The sequence below is a fragment of the Solea senegalensis genome, linkage group LG2 (assembly GCF_019176455.1).
Source record: "Solea senegalensis isolate Sse05_10M linkage group LG2, IFAPA_SoseM_1, whole genome shotgun sequence".
NCBI lineage: Eukaryota > Metazoa > Chordata > Actinopteri > Pleuronectiformes > Soleidae > Solea > Solea senegalensis.
This window is the reverse complement of record NC_058022.1, coordinates 17,549,161-17,573,854: the sequence shown is the minus strand read 5'-3', so window position 1 is coordinate 17,573,854 and position 24,694 is coordinate 17,549,161. Positions and strand designations below refer to the sequence as shown.

The following is a 24,694-nucleotide window of genomic DNA, read 5'->3' as shown; positions in this document are numbered from 1 at the left end:
CTTGCGTGTTGTGATCAACGTTTATTTCTTGCTGGGACACGTCTTTCCTCCATTTTACCTCGTGTGCCCAGTTTCCTCTTTAGTGTTTGCTACTTCTTTAGCCTCAATCAAAGATAGTCATTTCACAGTTGGCATTGTGAAGAATTAAATATCTGCATTAGATATTTAGAGTTAATATAGATTTTTTTCATAGATTTTCTTTTTACTTAAGAATTCACAGATGTTGTATTATATTAAATATTTTGTCTGTCAAACCTGTGAAATGTTGCATACGCAACACACTCAAATATAATTAGAAATTGTGTGATAAACATACTTCAAAGCAACACTGATGCATCTGTTCCCCAAGGCTGATACAGTATGCAGTAATTTATGTTTACTGTGGCTACAGAAGCATATTTTCATCAAAATAAATCATCTACATATCCGTACAAGATTCTTGTTAGTTGTAAACAGCATTAACTGGACATGGTTAAATGTGTATGTCAAACAACTGCAAGAACTGTCTCTTGTGTATTGACACAGATGTAAACATCAGATTAGTGAGGAGTGCCTGGTGCATCTGCAGAGATATTAGGGTTTAAACTTGAGGGCGAGTTCCTCCAGCACAGCTTGAAGCTTCTCCTCCTCTTGTGGGGAGGACCTGCTGCAGGCCAGAGGAAGGTGCGTCGCCACTGCTTTACGATCTGGAAGACATTTTAATGCAAACATGAAGTGACCAAACACAACACTGCGAAAAACAGTATATAACAAACCGGGTCAATGTGAGTTATAGAAGCACGAGTTTCACAAAAAAACAAAAAGGTTTCTGACCCTGGAAGAAAAGTCCACTTGGCTGCTTCACGGCAGCTTGAGATACAGCGAGCCACACCACCGTGTCTGCTCCCATGGCCTCTGTCCTCAGCCTGGACTGCATCTTAGCGTGGAAGGAAGGCATTGACGACTGGACAGCTACAAAGAGAAAAATCATTCAAGTTACATCTGCTTGTCATACAGATGGTATTGTGTCAAGTCAACACAAAGACGTTCCATCTGTTTTCTATTTATTACACATATTTTTTACAGTAGACTTGTTAATACAGCATTGTTTTGTCGAAGCTTCTAAATCAAATTATAGTTGATTTTGTAAAATGTTAATATATATACTGTATAACAGTTTCTCAAAGACGGTCATTATTAACTCGTTGACAAATTAAACTAGTAAACTGTGTTTACCAGGTGTGTCTGCCCAGCCCGGGTGCATGGAGGAGAAGTGGATCTCTTTGTGTTGAGAAGCCCATCTCTCCGTCAGAATCACCTGCTGTCGCTGTTACAGTGAAAACATATAAACGTAAAATGCTTCATCAAACATAAACACACCAAAATACATGCCACGATAGTTTCTGCACGGCACTCCAGTTGCAATCCTTTACTTTGTTCTGAGCGTAGGCCATGGTGCCGTCGAACGTCCCCTTCTCGAACTGGAGGTCGTCCACGTTCAGTTTGTGTGTGAGCATGCCGCCCGACGACACGGTGACCTGTGAGGAGACGGGAGCAGATGTTTACTTTGCCCTCTAACAAGGATTCAGGTTTATAATATTCAAATCTGAAGGCAGAATTTCAGCGGGGAGTATTTTATTCAGTTGAAATTCAACCAACCACTCTTGGATCTTCAGCTTTCTTCAGTGCAGGCATCAGTGCTGTGGTGAGGATGTATGTACCTGGAAATACAGTATTCAAAGAGGTCAGTGGTGTAAAACTGACCTGCATTATCTAGGTTTGTTTGATGACATATTAAATCTTAGTTGCCAATTGTTCCTGTACTGTCTGAATTTAAGTATTACATTTGTCATATATGCAGTTTGTAACACAAACAAAATAAACTGCTTCTCTTTTTTTAACAGACCCAGTCATGAAATAAGCAAATGATCTCAATAAGTCAATAAACAATGTTCCTATAGGTTCAGTGAATTTGCAAAAGAAACTAAATGCTCTATTTTAAAACTACCCATAAATATTTTTGATTTGCAAAACTCTTAAAAACCTCCATGGTGGTTTGCCTGGACGATGTGTGCAAGTCGTAGGGCACCACTGGCATTTGGACTGGAATGATGTAACTGAAGGTTGGTCTTACACTGTATATTAGCAGCTGTCAATGTGTTTAACTCAAACATGTGTATGAAATGCTGAAGCATGTCTTGAATAGACTTGGCACAATGGACCTTTTTCCACAGCAGATATTTTGAGACATGAAATAGTAGGACAAACACAGGTTTGAGCCAGGGTGGTGCCAATATTCAAATGTAAGGGTCGATCACACTGACTAGTCTATGGCCATTATTGCATTGCACTTTTTTTTTCTTAGAGATTTAAAATAAAAACAAAAAAAACAAATGATTAAAACCATAATGAGAAGTACTGTAAGAAATATGTGTCTTTCATTACCAAGTGTATTTGTGGCAAAGTTCTTCTCCAGACCCTCCTCAGTTAACTCTCTGTCGTTGACCATGCAGCCGGCATTGTTGATCTGATGAACACGACAAAGAGATGGAAATGATGAAATAATGAGTGTGTGAGTGTGTTTGTTCACAGGTGACACGGTGCAGACCCGCAGATACGCACCAGCACATGAAGCCCGTTGTTTTGTGAGAAGCTCTGTGCAAACTCCCACACTTGTCTCGCACTGGACATGTCAACGATGTGGACGTGAACATTCTGGGAATAAAAAGGAGGTTTTGAATTGTAAAGAATTATAATGTCAAAAAAAAAATGCTGTGCAGATTGGTTTACTGCTCATCTTCTAAGCATTAGAGAAGAATTAAAAATGGACATCCTAACTTCCCAGGGTCAAATATTGTGAGAGAGAGGCCAATCTATTAACTGCTTGACAATTTCCTCTTTTACATTACACACGCACGCCTTATCTCATTCAGATAGCTAATATAACATAAACATAATGACATTTAGAAATATATGTGACTTCATTTTGGTGGAATTTTGATATTTAATTTGATATTGCAGAGTAAGTTTAATAATCATGTGTGTTTTATGCTTTTTGATAAACACACAGCCTTTGTAACAGGAATTAAATAAATATTATTTATTTTGTAGTTAATGAGATCAGTGAAATCACATAATAAACACCATTCAAATCAACCCCAGAAAAACGCCTCAAGTGCATGAACAGAGTGCCCTCTACTGGACAAACCATGTCATGACATCTCCTTCTACCTCACCCATTTCCTGTACAATCGGATGATTTCATTTCAAAATGAAAACAATCCATATTTATCAGTTCCTCTTCAAGCTCAAATTAAACTAAAAATGTATTCAGAGTGTGTGATTTATTTTGCTTTTTGTGCTTTTACAAAATATATAATAATGATCTCTAGTACATACAGGGTTAGGGTTAAAGCTCCACTGTGTGACTTCTGTTGCCAAAACAGTGCTCGTATCACGACCCATCCAGACTTCCAGACATGTAATGTTATCCCACGACACAGGTGAGTCTGTAGAGCTTTTTGAAAGAACAACTTGAGGTCCATATTCCAACTGTTCTCTTTCAACATTCGTTGCACTCCTTCAACTCATAAAAGAACTGGAGATAATTCATTAACCTAAAGTTTACTACCGTCTTACTTTACTAGCACAGCTTTCCCTCCATCAGACATGGTGTAAAAAAGCCAACACTGTATACACCATACTGAGGAACACAGAGAGTCATGTGGAGCTGATAGACTTAATCCGCATTGTGTGAACTCATTAGAATGCAACAAACATTAATTTAGTGTATATGGAAACGTTAGCACTACAACTACAGAAATGCATGCCACACATTTCTCACCTGATTTTTACTCTGTTCTACAATTTGTTCTTTGGCTGCTTCTGCACGGCCCTTGTTTCGACACACCAAGTGAACAATTCCCCCTGCACAAAAGACAGCGATAACAAAACAAAACAGATGAGTGCACAAACAAAATGGAACTTCAATCACCATAAAGATTTTATTTCTACTTATAATGAACCAATTAATGCATTATTCCTGAACCTACACTCATTCAAATTTTACGACATAGTGGACCTGTACACTTTGAAATTTATGTTTAATATACAAAAACGACCTTCTGCCAAATAGAATACAGAATCTGTTCACAACCAGAGGGTCACTATCAACTGTTTTGATTATAAGGGTACAACAATAGTACTAAGGCTTAGGCAAATAAGCTTGCGCTCCAACCTAATTGATAATAATGTGTGTTTAATATGTGTAAATAAAAATTTAGCTGCATTTATTTGAAAATTTCTCACTGAAACAAACTCACTGAAAGGTCAGTGAATCATGGGGCCAAGTTTTTTTTTAAAAAGTGGATCCTTTAATATATTCCCTACAAAAAAAGAGAATAGAACCACATATATGTCCACATATATTACATTTTTTATTTTGGTTGTAAATGAGGCCATGAATAGGTCTAAATATAAAAGCTCCAGGTCGAAAAATCTTATTCGTACATTGTACAAAATGTCAGATAACAATGACATGACCTGTAGTGCTGTAGGAATGTTGTCTTCTGTCGTAAACTCACTCACCTCTGTTGGCAATTTCCTGTGCTGTGGCTTTTCCTATCCCACTGTTGGCACCTGTTATCATGAAGGACCTCCCACTCAGGTTCACATCCAGGTCTGCTGGAGCAAAATGCTTTGCTGCGGCTTCATAACCACTCCTGTCAGGAGCAAAGAGCAGAGTGACAACCACATGCTCTGACCCACCGCTGTGTTCATTTACACCCTGCACATACTAATTGTTGTTGACATTTTCATCACTTTCTTTCTATCATTTCATTACATATTTGTGTGTAGCTTACAGACAGACAAAATATAACATTCAAGTGATAACCTATGAAATAGTAAATAAAATGAAGTGGCCTTTTGTGATCATTTAAGTACATCAAATAATCATACACTGTCTATTTTACTCTTCTTAAAAAAAGTGACAACATTGCTGCTTTGACTGTTATTTTTACATAAACAGTTGAATATATTCGGGTTTAGATGGTAGCACAAATAAAACTGTTGCATTACCCGTTTAATGACCATTTACAGCCCATTGTATTGAAATACAATGGATATTACTGCTTTAGATATTTTAGACAGTGCTTTCCAGAAGTGTAGGATATATGAATGTAATCACATCATATGATGACTTAAATTTAACGCTTCATAAGCTTCATAAAATGGATAATCTGATAAAATTAGAGTACTGTGGAACCACTACCAGTTAACCAGTTACTAGCACATATAACATATTTAGAACATAGAACAGTTTTACTCGGACTGTATGTTACGTAAACATATACACTAGAAGAAGACTGCTTCACATTGGTAGGTATCTGCAGAAATGACACTCACTTCGTGTACTCCTGGAGTCCTTTCACAAACCAGACGGTATTCCTGAAAATCGACATTTTCCACACACGCTGCTGTAACTTCTGTTCGTCTGTAGTAGGTGCTCCTGGTTTGGTAATCTGCTGTTTAAAGAAAGCTTGAACTTGAAAGTCTGGTGTTTGTTGTTTCATAAGAATGACTGGAGCTGGTTATGTAGTAGTAGCGTGGGCGGGGCGTCACGCGCATGGCCACCGGAAGTAAATGATAAACGTGGTACAGCGCTCCCTGTTGGATACGTTTGTCATTGTTGACCACAGACCGCATATGAAATTTTACAAGTGGACAACATGCGACGCTTTCATCTCAATATGAAATAAAACATGAAATACAATCATTATAGGTGTTTTTAAACGGTATTGTTCATGCACCAATAGTACTTGTCAGGATGGCCGAGTGGTCTAAGGCGCCAGACTCAAGGTTCTTCCTTCCTGAACAAACGGGACTTCTGGTCTCCGAATGGAGGCGTGGGTTCGAATCCCACTTCTGACATGACTGTTTTGTTATAAATTGAGATGAAGAAAATAGAGAACGGAATACATATGGAGGACGAAACCTGACTTATGTATAAATAAATCTATAAATAAATGCATAAATAAATCTATAAATAAATACATACATAAATAAATACATAAATAAATGTAGAAATAAATACATAAATAAATAAATGCATAAATAAATGTAGAAATAAATAAATAAATGCATAAATAAATGTATAAATAAATAAATAAAAGAATAAATGAAAAAATAAATAAATGCCGTACATTTATTTCTACATTTCTGTTCACTTACATGTATTCATTTATTTATTGCTGTGTCCATATGTTAATGAGGTAGGAAGTCCTAACCTCAGTCAATAGCATGATTGGTTACAGGAGTGTGCTCGATTCGGGTCGACGACTTCTGCCTTACCAGCTCGCCCAGCACTGTTGCCAACTCCTCAGTAAGGAAAGTCGCTATTGGCTGTCCTAAAAGTCGCTAAATGACGTCGTCGTCTCATTTGCAAAATTGTTATTTGCCTGATATAACCGTGCACTGTGACAAGGCACATATATCAGTACTGACACATATCAGACATAACATATATGTTCAGTGTATAGTCTGTTGCATTTATTTATTTATGTATTTATTTATAGATTTATTTCTGTATTTATTTATACATAAGTCAGGTTTCGTCCTCCATACTACTGGTTTAAGACTAGAACTAAAAATGCTTACAGCACCTGGTATTCCCAGGCGGTCTCCCATCCAAGTACTAACCAGGCCCGACCCTGCTTAGCTTCCGAGATCAGACGAGATCGGGCGTGTTCAGGGTGGTATGGCCGTAAGCGATGTTACAGGGAACTCAATCGCTATTTATAGGGGATATACACGATCAAGCTTATTCGATTAAAGTCCAGAGAGGTCCGTAATCTCCTTATATTCATTGTAGCAAATTCCACAATAAACAGATGAGATTGGAAACCAGTAAAAATCCCTAGTATAGAAAAAAATGATAGAATGTTTGACAAATAAAACAATATAGTTACACATTTTAAAATGAGCGTCTTCAAATGAAATGGCTACGTTGGGGGAACACAAAGAATGAGTAAATAACTTTCCATATGTCTTCTTTTTAGTTTCCTCTCATCTCTTCCTGTGTGTCTCACTCAGGTCGAAAGGCTTATTAGAATTTAGTGATGTGAGTGGCTGAGGTTTGTCACGTGGTAATTGTTTACAGCAATGATTGGAAGTTTTCTGCAGCCTTCAACCAAGACCAAATTAAACCACAAGGCTGCACAAGAGTATTAGATCACGTAATTCCATTCTTGTGATTTATCTTGTGAAACAGGAGGAACATTACATTTGAATTCAGCATATTTAGGCTACAAAATAAAGCCCCCCAGAAATTATGCATGAATTGTCCATAATAAATCCACACGAACATCACGCGCCTCATATTCATCACTTACCTATGCAATCAATGTACATGTAAATGATTGATTATATGCACCGCTGTTCGCGTGTGGACACGGTGACCTATGATATGAATAGTCATTTTAATTTTAATGATTCGTCTTTAACTATGTGGAACTGGATTTGTGTATATTTCACAGTCTTATTAAAATCACACATAACTAAATCATAAAAAGCGTCGCCGACAATCAGTCAAAGTGCCTGTAAATTACTCTCTCGGCGTCATTGTCAGGATGGCCGAGCGGTCTAAGGCGCCAGACTCAAGGTGATCAACCTTCCTGTGAATGGGACTTCTGGTCTCCGAATGGAGGCGTGGGTTCGAATCCCACTTCTGACAATACTTTTTTTTTCACTTGAACATATCACACAACGCTTTTCTTAGGGTTTTCTACAGTAAATATTTCCTCTTTCTAATAAAACGTCCTTTATTAGGTAATTTAATGGATACTCGCATGGTTTGGTTAAATATATAATATGCAACATTTCTTGCTTCGAAAAACAATGAATGTTCTGTCAGGGCCACAAAGCCGAAACACAATATAACCAGTCATTTGAACAAAGACTGGTGTACGTGTCTCACACATGTGTTGTGAGTCTAAATTCCCTTTCCCATGAGTTGTACTCTTTGAGGGGGGGCCTTCTCCACTAACCCTCGAGGTCTCTCCAGCAGACCAGCAGAGCTAGACAAACAAGACCCGGGTCCAGCCAATTTGTCTGGACAAATGTGGGGATTTGGGGGCCACAGTGAGCTAAGCAGGGATGAGTGCTAATTGTTTGTGTGCTATGCAACTCCCCTCAATATCCCAAGTCACTCCACTCCCCACGGTCTTTGTCTTGTTATTAACTTGAACCTGACACACCAGAGCAGGAAAAGTAGTATTTGAGATATATATTTCTTACTTTGTTTACAATTCCTTAATGCAACAGATGCAAATAATTGTGATGTTTCTCCTTTACTAGTACTAGGGTCACTGTGGCTGGATGGATGGGGAGCAGATGGACTGGAAGGGTGTGTGCGTGTGGGGGGGGACCTGATCTGCTTGTACTTCAACCCCCTGGTCAACAAAAAGCTGAAGCCACATTGCATCAGTTCAAGTGTTTTGAGACAATATGAGAAAGTAGCTGGAGCCAGGCGTCACCTCCGTGGGTCCAGTCAGGCTCCTCTGGGCTCTCCTGGCATGCTGATCAGAGGATTAAGAGCTGGAGGTAGCGTCCACTCCAGAGCACACTGGAGAAAGGGAATGGCATGTGGGGAACATGCCGGTTTCACATGCACCCACATCCACACAAGAAGGTGAGCAGACGTGTCTCATGAGCGCCACACACTTGCCTGCACCAGTGTCAGCTAGTCAGTAGAGGGTGCTAAAGTGCCACCATGTCTTAGTACTGTTTTAATCTGGGTTTTGATAGCGTTTTGATTTTGTGACACGACAGTATAAAGTTACAATTAAATCACATTTGTCCCTAGCTTTTTCATTGTAATGGTAAATATTGTTGGCACAGTAAACAGGTATGGCTGGATTCCGGAGTCCTCATTATGCATTATGATATAACACAATTTTCCTGGAGTGGAGGAAACACATTACAAGTGGATAAAATAGAAGCAGGCATGATGAGTGTTGGCCCAGGTTTAAATAGTCCTGGACATGAGGATTTATCCAATTGATGAACACATTGATGCAAATTAATTTGTTATTTATCTTCAAAATAACATGTCGATTGACTTTTAAGTCGTTCTTAAAAAAAACCTTTATATTACACACTTTCTCTGCTTACTCTTTGGCCAAATGTTTTCTGAGTTAACCATTTTCTAAAATGTCATGTACCAAAACAATATACAGACATCCTCACTATCTCATTTTTTTTGTTGTTAAAGATCAAACTCAACTGAGAAATAAAGCTTTTAAGTTTTTGGCACCTAAAATGATTTGCACATGTGTGAGACACATACAGCAGTTCAATTTCATTAAAAGACATTAAAGTCCAGGCTGTTTTCGTGTGATTGTGTTCTCTCAGCAAGTTATTATGTTGTTAACTTATGTGCAGCGCTGGCCCAAGGCATAAGTGAACTAAGCGTCTGCTGGGGGGGGCCTGGATCACAAGGGGGCCCTAATAGTGCATGGAAAGTAAAACATTTGAACATCTTAAAGAAATCTAGATATCTTTAGATACATTCATATATCTGAATAGTGTTTATTGTAAGGTATTTGTTTTTATTTTTTTTCAAAATCTGTTGCAAGTTTTGAAAAAACATGTCTATTAAACTGGTTTAATAGTTTGCCGCAAATACAATGTCTGCTGTTATATTTTGTTATTGTTCAATGCACGTTCAGTATCAGCACCCAATTGTCTCTAATGTTAAAAAAACCCCAAAAAACTAGTGACACTGGTTTGGACTAAGTAATACAGCTATAATATAATTAATGTTACATTTCTAGGTGATGGAAGGGGGTCCGTAATCAAATTCAGCTAAGGGGCCCCTTAAAGGCTTGGGCCGGCCCTGTCTGTGTGTCCCAAGTTTTACTGTAATCTTGCTGCTGCTATCATGGGCACGTCTCTTTTGTAAAAAAGATGAAATAAGGTCAGGTCTAACCCTGACCCTAGTTATTCCACAATTCAAATGTTATCTCTAACCTTACCGGGGGCCCTAGAATTAGGTTCTGCCTCATTTGTAGCAGGTTTTGGTTCAGGACCACTGGTCCTGAAAAAGTCATACTCATACTCACTAACAAAAAACAGACAAAAAAGACTGCACACGCACATATACACGCACGTACATTTTTTGGACAAACTTTTAACAGGGTCATTAAAAAGGCTCCCTCCCACAAATTGAAGCCCATTCAAGCCTCTTTTTGTGTTTTGTGTGTTTGGTTCTGCCCACCAGTCAGGAGGCAGGTGGTCAGCAGAGCTCAAAAGCCAAGAAAGTGTGGCAGCTTCCTGCGTATATACACCAGCAGTGACCCCTTCTCTAATCATACAAACACGCACACACACGCACACACGCAGCAAACATAAAACTGTACTACTTTTTGTTGAAATTCTCTTCTTGTCCTGTTATAATATTTCACTTTTTTTCAGGGCAATCCCTACAAATAACATGACATAAAACTGTGTTTCAGAAACAAATTAGATACAAGCTTTGTTTACGTATACGGTTCAAAATGCCGTGTTGTAGTGTGCAGTCAGGGAACTTTTCTTTTTTATGTTACAGCCTTCACAGATAAGGCATCTACAGTAAAAAACAACAAGCAAAAAACCTGCAAAAAACCTCTGTGTTCTTACACAATATTAATCAATATTTAATATTGTCATGTTGAAGTTTTCATTTAGAACGGATACATGTTTTTAGTGACACATTAACTTTGTTGCCTCATTGTGTAAACAATATCATTTGGATGCACAGTAGGTTAAAGCAAACTGAACCGATGACGCAAAATTATAATCATGTTCTCACATAGATTCAGGGTTAAGGTTCAGAATTATTGTTAGCATTGGGTTAAGGGCCTCGGGTTTGTCCAGTGAAAGGTTTTTTAATGTTTTGACTGCCTTGCAATTTTGCAACTCTGGTCATGTTCACTAAAAAAAAAAAGAAGAAGAAAATGGTTGACAAACTTAAAGGGTTAAGGTTAATTCAAATTAAATTCATATGAAGACGAAGAACTAATACAACATAGGCTGTTATTTCCCATTTTTTCCCAATATAGTGTCTTATATCCTCTTTTTCACCACAACCTATAGGCAATCTGACTGTATAAACACACCTGAGCAAAGTTAAAGTTAGTTTTTATTAATCCCCTTAGGGAAAGTATTCCTCTGCATTTTGACCCATCCTAGAATTAGGAGCAGTGGGCTGCCACACTGAGTGGCGCCCGGGGAGCATTGGGGGTTGGGTACCTTGCTCAGGGGTACCCCAGCCCTTTTTGGCCGGGTGGCATTGGCCGGGTGGCAAAGATTTTAAAACAGCAACTTGTGAAATGTGGAAATCAGTCACAGTTCAATGTTTGCTTGGCTCACTTTTATTAACAAAAATAAAAGCAAAACGGTCAAATTTGTGACTTTTTATATGCAATGAATCATAACTTTGACACATTTTGTAAAACCTGAAGATGTAACCTATAAACACACACCCACAAGATTGTCCATAGAAGGAGTTTAGTATAATTCCTGTTGCACAGATCCATGCAGTGTGAGCACTGGGTTTCTTTTTGCAGTCATCCTTGGCCCCTTGACAGTGATTGGGATACATCCATACTAATATGTAGTATATGGGCCTGTTTCAGTGAATGCCAGGTACCAAACAAGCAGATGTTGTGTAATACAGTATATGAACATGGATGTATTCCATTGGTTTAGAAAATGAGTTTGAAAAATGAATTGCATTTAGCCACTAGGGAGAGATGTGGAAGTCTGCCTACTTTTCACTTGAATTATAGCATCAGTAAACATTTTCTCAATTGCTACTGTCAGCTCTTCAACAGGACATAATGTACATTTTGTAAATTACAAATCCATTCAAAAAGGAAAAAGGACCAGTGTGATTAACAGCTGGTACCAGTCAATAGATGCCGATCTAAACTTCTGCCGCTGGCTAAATCTTTGGTGTGAATCTATAGCGTTTATGTGCCTCATTTGCACATTCATTTAATGTGTATTCCTAATATATAATTATTTTCATTTTCATTTTAATGTGATCAGTGAACTTCCAACAAAACACCCCAAAAGCAAAAATGTGGACAGAACTCTATTTGAGCAATTATTTTTGAGTTTTTATTCTTCTAATGTGGACAACACCAAAGACACATCGGAGGCAAGTCCACTGATGTGTCTGTTTGTAGAGCCATGCGCGTGTGTTCCTGCTTTCCAGAGTCACGGGTTGGGCATGCACGACACAATATGGGCTTTAATTCAGACCGACATCCTCTTTATGTAAAAAAAGAAAAAGGAGGGGATGGAGCAATTAGCCCCGTGGAGAAGTGAGAAAGAAAGAAAGAGGGAAAACGAAGGGAATTGTGAATTTGACACATTGGTCGTCATTAGCATGTGGTTGTGTAGAGTTGGGGTTTATTCACTGGATCCTTGAATGCATATTGCTTCACTACCACGACCATACCCCCACCTCTCTTCTTCTCAGTCTGTCCATCATCGCCACAGCACCTTTCACTTGAAATCACCCTGTTTGCCCTCTTTTCTCATTCAGTTTCTACAGCTTTTCTGTCGCCTTCATCTTTTAATGCCGTCATGCTGATTGGAAGAAACTCCCCGGAATCCCTTCATCACAACAAATTAAGCAGGACAATTACGATGTAAGGAACAAATTAAATGTTTAGTAAACTCGGCAGCATGAGCTCGTCCCTCCAGTATTTGAGATATACGTTTGATAAAATGTGGGTATCACTCAGAAGTTTGTGCCAGGTTCCTGTTTGACACCACATTAAAAACTCATTCCGGCCCAAACGACTCTTTCATTTTGCTGAAGACCTGACACAGCTTGTGCTTGCACTGACTTTCCCCTCAGCTTGTTGTCTCTGCTATATGAGCCTGGAAAAGAGCAAAGTAGCAGGCCCAGTGTGGTGCCTTTTCCCCCATTGTGCAGAGATCACATCACGGCAGCTTTCCCCTGTCACATTAGCGCACATCAACACACTGTGCGACACACAGAAATGAAGTTTGTCGTACGGATTTTCCTTCTCTTTATTAAGGGTGGAATCAATTGGGACATTTGTATGTTTTGACTTTTTTTTTTTTCTTTTTTGGGTGCTGAGATAGAGCTGCAGGTGGTTGTCAGATAACACCATGAACTCATTCAACGGTGAATTTGTATTTGAGATGCTCACTCATGTCATTCCGTGTTTACTGCAGTTCGTGCACGTGAACCTACTCACATGTTCATTAAATTAATATCTGGCAAGCCTCTTGATGACTTTTTATATACACTTAATTTGCAAATGCATGTATTCTGTATTTGGGAAATAAATAATAATAATATATATATATATTTAATGTTTATAGACAACTCATTGGTTTTACACAAAGAACTGGATTTTCACTTCACTTTGATTTTCAAAAAAGACCATAAGAGAATTTACACCCCGGTGTAAAACAAATCGCTTTTTAAATGATTGTATTCTATCAGCTATCAGGCTGCTTAATTTGGATAGCTGTCATTTTAAATAGCACTTGATCTAGCATGTTTAAACCTAGACATGTGTTATTTATTATTTCCTTGATGGACATATGTATTGATTTTGATCACTGTTGCCTTACTTCATTGTCTGTCAATCTGTTGGTGCTAATGCTTGTTAAATTGCTTAAATTGTTGACTGGCTGAATGTGATGCAGATGATGTGGTGAGCTGCAAATGAATTGCCCCTTTGGGATCAATCAAGTTGTCTCAATCTGAAAATAATCCAATCATCAGTATGACGTCCACAGTATGACGACTACAGAAATATTAAAAAGGTCATATTTAGGTAGCACCAAGCTGTTTCACACTAAGGTTAATTATTGTGTCCATGACCCTTCTCTCACTTTTACAATATTTGGCTTCTGGCTAAGTAAATGTTTATTAGTTATGTGATGAAATAATGTGCTGCTGGCCAAACGTTTGTATTCTGTTTTAGTTTCAGCGAATGACATAAATAGTGTAAGGATAAATAATAAAGTAGACAACTTACTGTATGAAAAATAAACCTGATTAATGTGCTTCTCTATGGCTGTGGTGGTAAATGAAGCCTTGAAAGTTAACGGAAAGTACTAACGGAGTCAACTTTTTTTCATGACTTTTTAACAAACCCTCTGCGTGTGCAAAGAGCCCTGGAACAAACTCTGTTACCACACCTTCAGGATATTAGTAGGACAATAGTGTGCAGGAGGGGCCACACAGTTGGTGTAGTAGTTAGCACTCTTGCCTTTGCATGTTCTTCCTGTGTGTTCTCCAATCTCCTCCCACAGTCCAAAAACATGCAATATGGGGATTAGGTAAATTGGGCTCTCTAAATTGACCGTGAGAGTGAATGGTTGTTTGTCTCAGTGTCTAGCCATGCCTTTCGCCCTATGTCAGCTGAGATCGGCGCCAGCGACCCTCATGTGGAGGATAAAGTGGTAGAAGATGAGTGAGTGAGTGAGTGAGTGTGCTGGAGCAACACTGGAAAAAAGAACCAGAACAGGTTTCACTGGATAGAAGATCAGCACAACTTCAGACTTACAGAATGTGTCCAGACTTAAATCAAATTGAGCTGATTTGACACCAAGCAAAGCCAGCCCTCAACAGGTTGATGATATTGATGTGGTTGATGGATGTTAGATTATTTGGTTGCTAAAGAATTATAACTTTTATATCAGTAAATATTCTGATGTGGGATTTAGGTGTTCATTTGTTTGAGCTGCATATCAGTTCATTATTTGGTTATTTGTTGGTTTTGATGTCATTTGAGCAAAAGCCTCATCCTTTTAAACACTCTTTCTCTAATTCTCTGAAAATTCCTCTTTTCCAGCATGGACTTCTGTCCCCTTTTTCCAACGTGGCCTCCCTCCTTCTTTCTCACACACTTTCTCTCTCTCTCTCTAGTCTTCTTTTTCCTATCTCTTTCTCCCTCTCACCAGTGCCTGTTAGGGCAGTGCATCTTGAGCTGTCAGAGCAGCAACAATCCCAGTCCATTAGTATGGTAATGAGGCTGCGGGCCGACAGGTGGCCTGCTAGACAGCTCAATTAAACTGCTCATTAAAGAGGAAAGTTAACGAAGCTGCAGCCTGGTGCCAGTACGGCTTTAACACACAATGTGATGTCACAGGCAACAAATTGCTGGTGAGTAGGGGAGTGTGTCAATCTATGAGTGTGTGTGTGTGTGTGTGTGTGCGAGCGTGTGTGTGTGTGTGCCCTGACATACAACCAGAAAGTGTGTCTGTGTGTGGCCAGAGATTGAAATAACAGGTCAGAGGAAGTTAGATGGACGTTACTAATAAGGCAGAAATGCAGCTCAGTGATCAGTAAAGATGAGGTGTGAGGAGGAGACAGGACAGAGAAAAATAAATAAGTCACTCAAACTTGGCCTTTCACTGTCCCATCAGGCTGCGTCTTGTGCATCATTAACTGGACAACAACACAGCAATGATCTAATTACCACGGAAACAGCCAAAAGTACATAATGACACAAGGTACTGTTTATTATTTAAATATCCTGTGAACCCAAATAAAAGCGTTCAGTTTTAAAGAGTTTACTGCTTTGCAGAGTTTCTGTACTTTTGGTTCCACCCTGGTTTGTTAAGCTTGACAAAGTCAAGATGCATCATTACCAGTGGTGGAGTCTATGTGTTATGCAGCTATATGCTGTATACCCATGAAGAAATGGCCAGGATTTCCATATAGCTACATGCAAGGATATGTATCAGCAGTTGTTGTACTCAAGCAAATAAAAGTTGGGAACTTTTCATCAATTTCATTAGTAAACTAATCAGTGTCAATATCACTCTTTTAGTTTTGATGACATCAACCATCCAGTTGAAATCTGTTTGTTTTCCAGAACACAGAGAAAAAAATCTAACATGCAAATAGCTTTTAAAGAAACCAAAATAAGGAAAACTATTATTATTAAAAGCTATTATTATTGTTTATTTTCTATGAAACTATTGATTTAGAATTACTACGGCAAGTTTAAAGTATGAAAGTTGAAGGATTGTAGATGCAAACAATGTGAATTCTGGGAGCCATTAGGTCCATATCGATGTAAATACGCCATTGTAATGTAAATGACATAACTGAACTTGTCATTTATCCGTTTCAGTTGTAGTTTGGTTCGTCTTGTTGAGATGGAGGTCAGGGGGGAATATCTAGCTCAATATGTTTTGATAGTCGCTCATTGTTTATTATGTATGAGAATAAAGATGCAACATGACATGGTAATCAGTTTGTAACCCTGACCAATTTATTCCGTAATCCGGGGGGCGTGCTCTCTCAAGTGTGAAAATGGGGCCGTACGCGTCTTGTTTCCCTCTCTCTCTCTCACTCCGTCTGTGTGTGTTGCCTTTCTGTGTCTGCGTCTGAGACAAGGAGGATCATGGGAGTTAATAGGGTAGGACTGCGGTCAACAAACGAGGTTATGTATTGTCACAAACAAGAACACAGTGAGAAAACAGATCCTCCAGATTCACTCAAAGCTGTCTGAAAGATGTCGGCCCTTATGAATATGCTAATCCCAGTTTAGCATGAACAAAAACAAAATACTCATTAATTAATGAGTTACAATGGCCTCTTTTAATAACATATAGCTGCTGTTGGAGACAGAGTGTGAGATTACAATTTAAAACAGTATTAATCCAATATTTATGCAAAAAATTAAACCTGATGGCATATGAAGATCAAACATTGAAATAGTCGAGACAGTGATTGACAGGCAGAGACAGACTTGCAGCCAGACACACTGTCAGACGTGTGTTTTGTCTGAGTACGGTGTGCTGCACTGCACAGGGTATTAACCTACATAACACAGATCTCCTCAGCTCAGAGATTATGGGAACCAAACTGGATGTGAACACGCCAAACTGACCACAGCCACAAAACTGGATCATAACCGTTAACTATTTCAGAGAGGGAGTGAGGGCACCGCGCAAAGCCAAGTGTAGAGTAGTGTGTGCACGGAGGATACGTGGGATGCAGCAGAATATGGGGTGGAATAAAATAAAATGAATATTTTAGGAAGGGTACAAGCTGCTGTGACAATCATTTCAAATCGTCTGCTCATTTCAAGCAGTAAGTCTGATCTTTGTGAATAGAAACAACAAAATTTGTATGCTGCGTTTTTCATCTGAAAACAGGCTCTATTTCTGACTGAGGGAGTGTTTGTGTGTATACAGCAGCAGCAGCAGTGCAGGCTGGGACAAGGGTTGTTTGAGCGTTAAAATATATTTTTTTCAAACATACTGTGCAACATTGCTGTTGCTTCCTGTCTTGACCATATACACCATATATGGTCCATATATTAAAAGTGGACATCTACCATTTTGATTGGTGATGCCAAGAATAAGAATATACTAATAAGCCACCAGGGGACAACTGGGTTGGTAAAAAAACAAAAACAAAAGACTTGTTACACCAGTAAACATGTTTTCTGAAGTTAATGGTCTCTATCACAAGTTTCAGATCTTTCTTTTATAGCACATGATGTAAATTATGTTCCCTTTTAGAGAAAAGTATACAATAAAGTGTGGCACATATAAGTGGACACCAGTGTGACTGATGGTTGGAATCACCCAATAGGGTTGCAGGTGAATTGACAGTTGCAAAACTTCAACGTGTTACATTACATTACAAGTCATTTAGCAGACGCTTTTATCCAAAGCGACTTACAATAAGTGCATTTAAAAATTTGGGTACAAATAAGAGCTAGAAGTAAGTAAGAGGCTAGAAGTAAGTATTGCTTACTGCTGGTGTTGCTGGTCAAATCCCGAATCTCAAAGCCTCTCAATTTCACAGTCCAAGTACTTCCTGTGTGCAGCATGGGAATCTCTTCAGGCGACACAAGACTAAATGTTGCTATACTGACAGAGAGAGAGTCATGTGGCTTAATCAGCCTTGTGTGAACTCATTTGATGGTTAATGGGCATTTCTTTATCTATAAAAGTTACACACTATACTAGTTTTTTAAATGTTAAATTATCGTGGAAAACTGATTTAAGACGCAAACCGACTTGACACACGACTCTCTGACCACGCTATGTCTTTGTCACGATGCCCTGCCATTTCAAAAAAACACCTCTCTCTTGGATTTACATTTGTGCCGATCACTGAGGTCCGAGCAGTCAGGATGCTGCAACCCACTGCTCTATTATGTCACTAATTGGTGGCATGAGCGAGATGGCTACAATATCAAAAGGCAGGAAGCAAAGGTTGGAGGGACCTTGGGGGTGGTGATGGTGGGATGGGGTGGGGCTGTTGAGGAGATGGAGAGAATGAAGGAAGGAAAGGGAAACTTAGAGACAGTGGAAGAAAAGGAGAGATTTGCTCTCATTAGAGGAGGGCGTGTCAATTCTCCATGTTAGGAGCAAATTAGGTTGACAGGGGAGTGACAAGTTTTGTGCATGTGCGTGTGTGTTTTTGAGTGTGTGTGTACGGGCATGTCAGTCCATGTGCTTTTGGTAAGTAAGTGTTGTGTTTAAGCTGGACAATGGAATTAGCAGGTTTGGGTATGAGGCCTCCTCATAAGCTGCTCTAATAATAGCAGCTTTATTGGTGGGAAACAGAAAATGGAACTGTGGGAACTTTAAGTCAGGTGGTGAGAGGATGATGGAAACAAGAGTTTGCTTTATACGCCACGCTGAATTACACAACTTCTCTTGTGTGTGCTTTTTTAAAAAAACATACCCTCTTTCTGATTTAAGAGAATAATTGATTGATTTTCACACACACGCATCAATTGACTTGTCATTAGGAATACTAATCAGCCTGTGATTTCTAAGAAACCACTCAAAACTGGTATTAACATCTGTCCTGTGAGATCTGATTAAATGGACAGTATGACATCTGATCTGTGTGCTGTATGGAAATAAACACAGACGTTAAATTATGTTTTTCCATGTCCAAGCATGGCAGTACATTTGTGTACAGATGACACTTTTTTGGGGTTTGATATGAATCCCTTTACTTACAGTCTTTAGTGTTCATACACCATGTAATGAGCAACAGCGCATCATGACACAGATGTGGGTGTCAGGGGTTGTAAGAAAGAACACAGTTACCTCTGTTCATATAACCTTCTTATTAGGATTCAAAACGTCTGTGAAAATTAAAAAGTAAAGTAGCTTTCTCCACATTTATCCCATTGTAAACGCCCTCTAACTTTCCCCGAAGTTTCCCTCATTCTTTTGAGCAGTGCCACCACAAGGAGACATCGAGTAGCAACACCTGGTGAGCAAAACTGGCAGGGACTGTTCACAGCATATTGATTATCGTATTGCACGAGGATGGACAATGATATATCACCAAATCGATATCTTGACCAACTCCTAAAAGAAAAAGATACAAGAAAAGCAGACATGTGACATGTTTGATTAGTACAATATCAACTGAATCAACGTAGTTCTGTTGCAAGGACTGGAATTTGCATCTGGTTTTTCATCTGACAATAAAACTGAACTGGATTAAGATTGTGTGATGTGTGAAAGGTGGAAGCACCAGAACGGATAGTAAATGACACTTGTGTGATTGGAAACATCAGTTGACAAAACAAAGTAAAAAATGAAAGAAGAACATTTCTCTCCTCTGTGTGTGATAAATAAGAATCTGTACAGAAACACTGTTTTGCCAAACGCTTTAATGAGAATCTGACAAAAATCAACACAATTGTGCGATTATAATCCTTTGTGTTGTGGGAAACAACCACCGTGCCCAATATCCCCACCAGCCTCGCTCCCCTTTTGCCCCAAGGGCATCTTCTGCAGGCCGATTATCCCCCTCTTCCCGTCACTTCCACTGACCCCCTGTTGTGGAGGGAGAGAGCAACATTACATCTTAATCTCACCCGCTTGAAGGAGAATGCAGGTCCCTGAAAAGCAGCATTTTCTGGTTACATGAACCCATTAGGGGTGGATCAACCATATGCCAATTGACATGGCTGAGGCTGAATGGCCAACGTGGATTGTAACAGTGGTCCGCGCACAAAAAGCCCCCCGCGGGCTCCCACACCTCCACCAGAAGTGAACAGACGTTCATGCTGCCGCTAACACAAGGCCAATCCCCCCCAACCCCCCACCCACAATGATACACACACACGCATAATATTGAACCCCAGTGGCCTCAAGAGCCTTCAGTTTATGCTGTCACATTTCATGATATTGCAGGACATAAACATAATCACCTGGAAAAGCTGCAAACTCTAGACAGTTTGGTGGCATCATATTTAGTTACTGTTGCCTGCTATAGACTGATTTTTGGTTACACAGTCTGACTTCTAGTGATGTCACCTCAATTGAGTATTTTGTACTACCATCAATAAACCAAGTAACCAAACCCAACTGGAAGCCAATCACCTGGCAGCAACTTGATGCATTTATGTAGACATGGTCAAGACAAGCACTGATGGTGCCAGACGAGCTGGAATCTACTGGGATTTTTATGCACAACCATCTCTGGGGTTTATGAGTAGAAGTTCTCTGGGTGAAAATGCATTGTTGTAGCTGAATGCACAACATTTCAAACCTTAAAGCAGATGTGCTACAGCAGAAACACATAATACCTACGTGGCCAGTGAGTGTATAGACAAGTGCAGTGCACATTTTTTATACCTCAGTACCAAACGTTGCCATTTTTCTATATATGTCGCGTGTTGAATAGGTATTTTGACTTTATTGGATAGTAAACAAATGCAAAGGTTAGCAAATAGAGGCAGGTGGGAAAAGTCACAAGCACATCTGTGTCATTGAACCACACCATTATCAAATAGCTTTAAATAAATATTTCAGATACACTGACTGTAAGTACACCATCATCACATAAAAGATAGAGGCCACCAATCTCTGGGAAAACACAAAACAATGCTTTGCTTGTCTTTTCAACACCAGTGAGCCCACATGAGAGCGTGAGACGGGTGAGCTTTAGTGCAAATGTGCCCCGACTTGAGAGGCAGGCTGGCCCTGCCACTCCACTGACTGTACGACTGGAGAGGCCAGTGCGTTCACCATATGGGACAGGGATGGTCAATAGGATTATGTCCAGCACCTTTCTTTCTCCCTCTTCTCTCCACCGCAAATAATCAACCAGGGGATGAAGTTCTGGCCCACCAAGCCTCCACTGAAGTAGCCCAAAGCCCCTCTCCCTCATGGAGGAGTGGGGCAGTGGGGGTCTCGTGGGCAGAGAGAAAGAGCAGGGGAGACCACCAGATGGATTAACATATTCAACAGAGACAGAGATCAAGTCTTTATAGAGTGAGGGCAGAGGGAGGCTTTGTCTCACACATGCAGAGTCTGAGAAAAAAGCAGAAATGAATGTAAGCTGGATTTGTTTTCATTGTCATGGAAAAACGGCGATGGGCCAAGTGATAACTACTCACATGTAGCCTATTTTTGTTTTTCCTCTCACAAATGTTGGCAAGACACAGACATGTGGACAAACACTGGAGGTGGAAAGTAACTTGAGTGTTTTGCTCAGAGAGAATTCCCATTTTGAGATCAATTTATAAGGAAACTTCCAACTCGTTTTTTAAATTACTAATCTGCCAATTCAGTTCGCTTATTATTGACAATGACACTTTCGGTTTGTCTGTTTAGTAAGAAGTGAAATGCTTCAGTAGCTGTTTTTGTTGGGAGAGATTTTCATACAAACTGAGGGAGGAATTCATCATGGGAGTCAAAAACGATTTGGGATCACACACAGCTTTGCACAGCTATTCTTTGTAGGACATGGACTTCCATTTAATTGGGAAACCCAACCAAAGCCGTATCCCTAACCATAACCATAAACAGTTAATGGTCTAACCCAACCACAATTCAAATATTGCCCTAAACTTAACCAGCTCCTGAGAAATTAGGTTCTGTGGCATTTGTACCAGGTTTTGGTCTCCAATGTGGACTATTGGTCAGTGTTTTTGCCAGAAAAGGTCTTAAAGAGAACACACACACACACACTCACGCACACACACACACGTGGTATTACCACTGTGCTATAAGTGAACTTGTGGCCCTCTCCCAGCATGGGCACCAGATTAGAGACCCTGGTTTTCACTGGTTTGCTGTTCTCATGACACGTGAATAGACAGAGAGATAGTGGACCAACATTATCCTACACGTTCATCTCCACATCAAAGATAAGCGGCAGGAGGAATACCACCATGAAGGAGAGCAAAGACTAATGCTGCTACCAAAGTTGGATTAAACATCCAAAAGTTCAAAGTACCGTTTTTTGAGCAAGTGTTGATATCTGTCCAGGGTGGTTTCCCTTTTCTTTTACCAAGACACTGTTTAACTGACCTGTTGTCTGTCTTTTTATAATGAAGGAATAAAGTTTATCCATGCAGACAAAGACCAACTTTGTATCCCACTTAATTCAGAAAACGTACTGAAGTTCAGACATTTTCCCCAAAGGGGACTTTGTGAGAATGCAAAAGTTTAGTGTTGCTCCACATATCTTCTGGAACTTTTTCCCAGCCTCCAAGTCCATTTGCTAAATATGTTCAGAGAGCCCATGTGAGCACACAGCAGGAACATTTACACCGATCATGAATGTCCTGCCTTTTGCATGTTCCACCAAAAGCCCTATCCCTCACCTGAATGTTTCAGTAAATGTCCTGCTGTTGTGAAACATGTCTGACCCTAAGAATCCTTTGACGCAATCCTCATTACTGAATGACAAACTGTGTAAAATGTCAGAGACAGTAGTTGTGAGCTCAGGGGTTGAAGGGAAAATGAGAGTCACTATGAACGGTATAAACTGAATAGCAACATGATGTGTGATTTGTCAGTTTGGGCAGTTGAGCTACCACTCACAGAGAGAGAATGACAGTTTTACATCGATGTAGAGAAGGGGAAAGACAACAATGCAGCATCAGCAGCCAGAAAAAGAGGGTGAACCTGCTGCCTGGCTGCTGGTGTTGTGATTGATGAGGTCACTGAGAGGGCTTCCCCAGAAATCAGTCTTCAGAAGGTCAGTCAGAGGTTGGACAGAGGTCAGAGTGCAACTAAAGGGAAGACACAGAGAGTCTTTAAGTCCCCCAACAAATGTGAGTGGACATTGGGTTTTGCAGGTGATTATAACATGTAGTCTCACGAGAACACTATTGACCACTTTGCCTTGTTTTATTCATGCAAAGTTCACTACCTGATTGTTTCAAAGCTGTGGTTGTTAGACAGTAAATGTGTTAGAAACGTTAATACTTTAATATTTTTCTGACCAGTATCGGGTGAAATTGAGCTTTCGGGAATTTCACTGAGTGATGTTGCAGGCAGGAGCTCCCCCCCCATCCAGGGTCAGGGATGACAGTACCATGGATGGAGGCCGCACTGCCCCATGTGCAGGCGAAGCCCTGGCCAACACCGCATCTCCCAAAAGGTGCGTCATGATATGCCACGTCCATGCCCCCCAGACAGAGTAGGGGGGCCAAATCCCCCCCTCCCCGCAGCCAGCAATGCCCCAGGGTCATCCCATGTAGGGTGCCAGCTTCCCAACTGGCAGTGTCACATACCTCAAACCCACCCAAGCCTGCCCAGGCCAGAACCTCACCAAGACATCCCTCATGACACACAGAACAGCACAGTCCCCCAGATGCTGGTCAACGGAACCGGTCATAAACTAGGAAGGAATCAGTTGTAGGAATACTAATGCCAAAAGATGACTGACATCACTGTCACAAATGATTTTGTCATAAGTTGGTGGGTGTGTGAGAAGTACTGGCAGAGAAGAACCCAAAAGCATGGCATAGGCCAGCGGTGGGCAATTATTTTCCCCAAGGGGCCACATGAGAAACATCATTTACTGAGGGCCAGACCAATGGGCTGAATTAATTCTGCTCAATATTAATTTTATCTCTTTATAAAAAAGTAGTAAATGGTATTGTTTCGGTGTAAATTGGGCACAATAAACAAAATAAAAAAAAAATGCAGATTTTATTGAACTAAAAGTAACTAACTCAAAATGACTGCACTATATAATGAATACCATTATACTATACTACTGTGGTGTACCACTACCCACCCCCACCCAGGTCTGGCATAGGCAGAAATCAGTTCAAAGGAGCGTTTGGTTTACTTGGTCACAAAACAGTCAGGGGTAAAAAATGACCAGAGAGTCAGTCCAGTAAGTCAAACAAATTTAGAATCCAGGGGTCAGAACATGAAACAGGTCAGAAAAGCTAGTCTATTGAACTAAGAATGTGGGAGAGCTTGGTATTAACACAAGACAATCTGGCAGAGGTAAGGTGAAAGTAACTGGGTTTATTTACAGTGGAACTAATGAGCTGCAGGTGAGATGAAGGGGAGTGGAACAACAGCTGACGGTAATGAGCAGACTGATTAGGAGGGCGGGATCTGAAATGACAGGAGAGTTAGTGATGAGATAAAAATAATCAGAAATAACTACAGTGAACTGTTTAACATGTAGTTATTGTACTATACTTGAGGTAGTGCTATAGACATTGTGTTATTTAGATTTACTGTGCAGAACATCTATATGGCACCTGTATAATGGAATAGATTTAAGCAACTCAGCTACATCAAAGGTTTAAAAAGTGAGAAAATTGGACCAAAACAAAGAACTGGCTCAGTAATTTTAGGCTGATTTGAACACAGGTGTTTACAACAGCGGGAGAATCTCCGCACAGTCCAGGCAAGCAGGAGGCAG

General features: G+C 39.9%; 1 protein-coding gene and 3 non-coding genes across 4 annotated transcripts; 2 read left to right on the top strand and 2 right to left on the bottom strand.

The window, feature by feature from the left end:
• Position 1: 1 nt before the first annotated feature.
• dhrs12 (dehydrogenase/reductase (SDR family) member 12) lies at positions 2-5,615 on the bottom strand. Its single transcript, XM_044016945.1, has 10 exons — positions 5,386-5,615; positions 4,567-4,700; positions 3,824-3,906; positions 2,602-2,694; positions 2,425-2,506; positions 1,639-1,700; positions 1,413-1,517; positions 1,216-1,306; positions 814-951; positions 2-686 (listed from the first exon to the last, which is right to left on the bottom strand). The coding sequence occupies exons 1-10, from the start codon at positions 5,550-5,552 to the stop codon at positions 574-576; spliced, it is 1,068 nt and encodes a 355-aa protein (XP_043872880.1). The 5' UTR covers positions 5,553-5,615; the 3' UTR covers positions 2-573.
• A 185-nt stretch (positions 5,616-5,800) lies between these two features.
• Positions 5,801-5,910, top strand: trnal-caa. The gene is made up of 2 exons: positions 5,801-5,838; positions 5,865-5,910. It is a non-coding gene; the product is annotated as a tRNA-Leu (tRNA).
• Positions 5,911-6,629: 719 nt separating this feature from the next.
• LOC122765653 lies at positions 6,630-6,748 on the bottom strand. Its single transcript, XR_006359992.1, has one exon. It is a non-coding gene; the product is annotated as a 5S ribosomal RNA (ribosomal RNA).
• An 853-nt stretch (positions 6,749-7,601) lies between these two features.
• trnal-caa lies at positions 7,602-7,711 on the top strand. The gene is made up of 2 exons: positions 7,602-7,639; positions 7,666-7,711. It is a non-coding gene; the product is annotated as a tRNA-Leu (tRNA).
• Positions 7,712-24,694: the final 16,983 nt, after the last annotated feature.

Excerpts from the sequence above, each read along its gene's own strand:
- dhrs12 (XM_044016945.1), bottom strand. The coding sequence starts at position 5,552 with ATGAAACAACAAACACCAGACTTTCAAGTTCAAGCTTTCTTTAAACAG. Across the intron at positions 2,695-3,823 it reads TAGAACAGAGTAAAAATCAG|AATGTTCACGTCCACATCGT; the intron begins GTGAGAAATGTG and ends TTTTATTCCCAG. Across the intron at positions 952-1,215 it reads GGGCTGGGCAGACACACCTG|CTGTCCAGTCGTCAATGCCT; the intron begins GTAAACACAGTT and ends TTCTCTTTGTAG.